Source organism: Quercus lobata, chromosome 4 (assembly GCF_001633185.2).
Source record: "Quercus lobata isolate SW786 chromosome 4, ValleyOak3.0 Primary Assembly, whole genome shotgun sequence".
Classification (NCBI taxonomy): domain Eukaryota; kingdom Viridiplantae; phylum Streptophyta; class Magnoliopsida; order Fagales; family Fagaceae; genus Quercus; species Quercus lobata.
The window spans coordinates 53,024,813-53,030,413 of record NC_044907.1 but is presented as its reverse complement, the minus strand read 5'-3'; the positions used below and the strand labels follow the sequence as shown (position 1 = coordinate 53,030,413).

The 5,601-nt window shown below is 32.4% G+C and overlaps 1 protein-coding gene across 1 annotated transcript; it reads left to right on the top strand.

Annotated features, from left to right (window-relative positions):
• Positions 1-971: 971 nt before the first annotated feature.
• On the top strand, positions 972-2,306 carry LOC115985436 (aspartic proteinase CDR1-like). Its single transcript, XM_031108373.1, has one exon. It carries the CDS (start codon positions 972-974, stop codon positions 2,304-2,306), a length of 1,335 nt encoding a protein of 444 aa, XP_030964233.1.
• The last annotated feature ends 3,295 nt before the right edge of the window (positions 2,307-5,601 follow it).

The following is a 5,601-nucleotide window of genomic DNA, read 5'->3' as shown; positions in this document are numbered from 1 at the left end:
GAGATTGGAGGGGTAAGTTTTAGGTTTTGCTCCACATACTTATAGAATTTAATCTTTTCAAAGTTTATATTGTAAGAAAACCTTATGTGAAAATAAATTTTTTTTTTTTCCAAAAAAAAAAGGGTTCAAACTTCAAAGTAAACTATCTCTTGATTTCCCTTATTTAGCTTAGCTTGAGGTAGAATTGATTTCTGTTAAAATTTTCTAGAAAACAACTTTATCTCACCCTAAGATAAATAAGGGAAGTCAAAATATAGTTTTTCAATTCATTTTAAGGATGCTACTAAACTTAGGAAAATGATATAATTTTCAAAAAAGTATTTCCTAAAAATTGATAATCAATGTAAAAACAAACAGTGCATTGTTTAATAGTGAATTTTCTGTCAAATTATTTTCAATTTCCCAGATATTTCATAGACATTCAATCCTAGATTGGTCTATTGAAAAATTTCGAGATTTCTCTTGTTAGAAAATATATTTTCCTCTTTCTCAAAAAAAAAATAAAGAAAGTATTTTCCATTTTATTGTAGAAAAGAGTGAATATGCTGTTAAATTATTTTCAATTTTCCATATATTTCATAGTTAAATCCAGTACCAGGTTGATTCTCAAAAAAGAAAAATGATCAAATTCAAGATAATCATCCTTTATGTGTAATAAATGTTTGAATTTGTCTTTCGTATGATCACCATATTTTCATCTTCTCCCCAGCCTTATATGGAATAATTGATTCTTGTAATTCTATAAAATGCATGTAAAATCATTCTTTATTTTGGACAAAGTTATCAGATCTTCCATAACAATTCTACAAAAGTCAAAGAAAATCAACACAAGAATGGAAAAAACAAATAGCGTATCATTGTCGTTGACTTTCTCATTCCTTGATTTCGTATTAAACTCTCTCTATTCTCCGTCAATGTAGATTGCTATATATACAATCAAATCTTTCACATTCTCATCATCACAACCTGTCATGGCATCTTTTCACTCACTTCTCTCCTTTGCTGCATTGGCAACCGCATTCTCCATTGTCTTTATCTGTAGCTTCTCTCTCACCGAGGCTTCCAATGGAGGCTTTAGCGTGGATCTAATCCACCGTGACTCTCCAAACTCTCCCTTCTATGACCCTTCAGAAACTCCTTCACAGCACATAGCCAAGGCTTTGCGTCGTTCCATTAGCCGTGTCAATCATTTTAAGCCAACTTCCTCATTCTCTACCAATGTAGCTCAAGCAGATATAATCTCAAATGGAGGTGAATACCTTATGAAATACTCTGTCGGTACACCACCGGTTGAAATCCTAGGCATTGCTGATACTGGTAGTGATTTGACTTGGCTACAGTGCAAGCCTTGCAATGACTGCTACAATCAAACAGCGCCAATTTTTGATCCAAAAAGGTCAAGAACATACGAAAGAGTTGCATGCGATTCATCCCTATGTCGGTCTCTAGCAGGAAGCTCATGCTCAGGCTACGCTGGTTCAAGTTGCCTATATTCCGTGGCTTATGGCGATCAATCTTTTTCAAACGGTGATCTTGCTACCGACACTCTCACTCTGGGATCAACTAAAAGCCGCCCTGTGCCTCTCCCTAAAACTATCCTAGGGTGTGGACACGATAACATTGGAACCTTTGAAGCACAAGGTTCCGGCATTGTTGGCCTTGGTCGTGGCGCGATTTCTCTTACTTCCCAACTAGGTTCTTCTATTGATGGAAAATTCTCCTACTGCTTGATTCCATTAACTTCCCAAGGTAAAACCACAAGCAAATTGAATTTTGGAAGTAATGCAGTCGTATCCGGTTCTGGAGTCGTGTCTACTCCCTTAGTCTCCGGAGAATATACAACCTTCTACTACCTAACACTCGAAGCAATTAGTGTTGGCAGGAAAAGAATCGACTTGATCAATCCTTCTGAATCTGGAAATTCAGAAGGCAATATTATCATTGATTCAGGCACAACATTGACAATGTTGCCATCGAACTTGTACCCCAAATTTGAATCTGCAGTAAAAGATAAAATTAATTTACCAACTACAGATGACCCGAATGGATCTCTAAGTCTCTGCTACAAGTCCTCATCAGATGAATTTAGTGGTCCAAGTATCACAGCGCATTTCACCGGTGCAGACGTGAATCTGAGTTCTAGAACTACCTTGGTTAGGGTAGATAAGCAAGTTGTGTGCTTGGCTTTCGTTCCTGTAGATTCAATCGGCATTTTCGGTAACTTGGCCCAATCAAATCTTTTGGTAGGCTATGACGTTGTGAAGAAATCTGTGTCCTTTAAGCCAACGGATTGCACCAAGCTCTAAGATGGAAATTGAAATGCCTCTATATCTAGTGTTTTTCCATCTTATAAATTCGTATGTTAGTTTTTTGAATAAACAAATTCTGAATTGTCGTTATAGATTATGAATTGAATTTTCTTTTAAAAAAAAATGATTATGAATTGACTTTTTTAATTATCTTTTATGCTCACCACAATACTCTTATATGGAATTATTGCGTCATTTTTCCATTATGGAATTGCCATATATTTTATGTTACACAATGAAATTGCATAAATATATATTTTTAAGGATGAATAAATATAAGTCGTACTAACATCTTTCAGCCTCCAAATAATTATAAGTTTCATATATATTAAGCATGCATGATTTAGATAGTTACTTCTTTTTTGTTTTTTTTTGTTTTTGTTTTTGTTTTTTGGAACGGTTTAGACAGTTACAATATCTGTTAATTTATTTAAATTGTTAGATAGCATATTATGTATGTAAAGTTTCAAATGATATATATATACACACACAGACCTCATCACACATGCTTTGCATGTGCGACGAGGGGGAGGGGGAGGGGGAGCACTGTCCCTCTTGACTCCTCCAAAGAAGTCCATTGTATATACTTATATAAAGTTGAGTTAGCTCCTAACGTAGAATAGAAAAACAAAGAAATAGTTTCTCTAAACAAACTGTATGTCACATGAAATAAATAATAAAATAACAAATCTTTAAATTGAGAAAGTCTAGAGATTGAATAAAATCTCACAATATTTTCACAATACTCTTATTTTAAGTTGAGATGAATCTTAGAATAATTTATTTTATTTTATTCTGACTAATGGTATACTAACACGTCAATTTATTGTAAAAATATCGTGATATTTTGTGGTGTTACTAAAACGTCTCCTCCCACTTTAAACAATTTGACACAAAATAAATGCCACCAAACTAAACTTGTTAAAGCTGTTTACACTTTTGACCAATATTAACTCTTTTTATCTTTTTCTTTTTTCACTTAACTATATTTCCTTTTTTTCATTTGAAGTTCAGCCCGTGGAGCTCTAATTACACGTCTTTTATGGTACTAAAACATTAAAATGTCCATTATTTTTTCTCTTTCACCTCTTGCATTTTCATAGTTTCAAAATTTGAGTTTCTACCATAAATTCAAAATTTTAAATAATTAAAAGAATAGAGAAAAGTTGAAATTTATTTTCTCAATTTATTTTGAGGAATCAAATTAGATCTCTATACTTTATGCATATAGATTAATCTCTTACTTTGATGATTGATCATCAATAACTATGAATTAGATGTTTTACAATTGTTTATTTATTTTACAAGTGTTTAATTTTAATAGGCTTTGTATGACAATTATTGTTTGTTTATAATTTTATTATTGATATCAATTAATAATTTTAGGTTTATTATTATTATTATTATTATTATTGTCTTTTGATCTTGCCCTCCTAAACTAAAATCCTAACTCTGCCACTAGCGACAAGACTCTTTTTTATTTATTATTTATTTTGGGTTTAGTGGCGTGTTATTTAAAAATGAGATAAAAATAGTGTCCTAATTTTTAGGATTTACGTAAATTTTTATTTATTTATTTTTTCTAACAGTGGATTTGTTAAAATTCGCATACAATTAAAAAGTATTGAGCGGTGTAACATTACTTAAAGTTATACTTGATGTAACTTGAACTTGACCTATATATATATATATATATATATATATATATATCTGTGTGTCACAAATTTACGCTATGTTGTTAATCGCACAACTCAAATCCTTTTCTCCCTAGACCTTAAGTGCTTCATGCATGAAGAGGTGCCAAATAACTTATAAAAATCTTGGATTTTTTATTATTTATTTATATATGTATTTCTTATGAAGTTAATAAATTAGTACCATGACATAAAAGCTTCCGTGCAAAAAAAAAAAAAAAAAACACCATGGTTCTTATTAATAGATTTAGGATTAATTATATAATGAAAATGCACATGCCACACATTATTTTTTTTTTGAGAAATAATTACAATATGCTGCTAATCCTGCAGCTCGAACCCTTTCCTCTCTAGACCACCAAGCACTTTGTACATGAGGAGGTGCCAATTCAGTTACAAGGCCTTTGGCCACATGCCACACATTAAGTCGAAAATAGCCCTAGTTAAAAATGAAAACACTTGCTTTTCATGTTAAAAATAAGAATCAATGCTCTTCCTTTGGCTAGCCTAGGATATGTATCTTGCTCGATGGCTATAAGTTCAGCAAATATGTCACTATTTGACTTGGTTCAGGTTAAGGAACACTCATCTGGGTTGCCTGTTATCCATGTACAATTTTTGCATCTTCAAATATTGATAGACAACCGATTCGGATGTGGATGACCCAAGGCTTGAAGCTATCGTAAAGAGTGGCAGAGAGAAAAAATAAATAAATACACAATTGGAAAAAGAAAGAAGCTGAAAACTAATCAGATTTTGACTTGGAGCTACAGGCAAAGCTTCATGGGTATAAAGCTTTTAAGGGACTTTAAAGAAACAATCTCTCACTTGAAAATCTTATGAGCATTTCTTGTTATTTTTATTCAAAATTTTCCTATAAACAAGCAAACACACGCACACAAGGGAGAGAGAGTAGAGTTGTAACACAAAAGTACAGCACATACTCCATCTAAATGGAGGCTTTGACTTAAGAGCCTTTCTCTTCACTTTTTGATTTCTTTTATGTGGAGCAATTTACACCGATTTGTCCTTTGAGGTAGAACACACAATAGACACAAAATTAGGTACCACAACATGACTGCAACAAATATTTTCATCCCTTTTAGCAATAGGTTTAACAATCAAACACTTGGCATGCATCTTAAGAGATTCATTTTCACATTTTAGCTCATCAACAAGTTTGTTAGACAAAACAAGTTTAGCATCCAAGTCTATATTCAAACATTTAAACTCTTGTAGCTTTTCAAGAGAATTTTCAGCAAGTTTCTTATATTTCTCAACCAATTTGTTGGATTCATTGAGCTTAGCAATCAAATCATCATTTTCACAAAATAACTTGCTTAAATCCTTATGAAACTTCTTAGCCTTATTTTTCAAGAGTTTAATATTAGGAATATCAACAACACCCAAGGATTCATGTAACATAGCATCACAATCATGAGGATTATCACTCATAGAGGCAATTTCACAAACACGTGGCATGTTACATTCATCAACATCCAAAACATGCATAGAAGCATACAAAGCACTATTCATGGCAAATAATACAAGGGGTCAAGGATCATACTTAGGTATTTAAACCACAACAAGTGTACCGA

What these genes read in the sequence shown, in the direction of transcription:
- LOC115985436 (XM_031108373.1), top strand. Translation starts at nt 972, where the DNA reads ATGGCATCTTTTCACTCACTTCTCTCCTTTGCTGCATTGGCAACCGCA.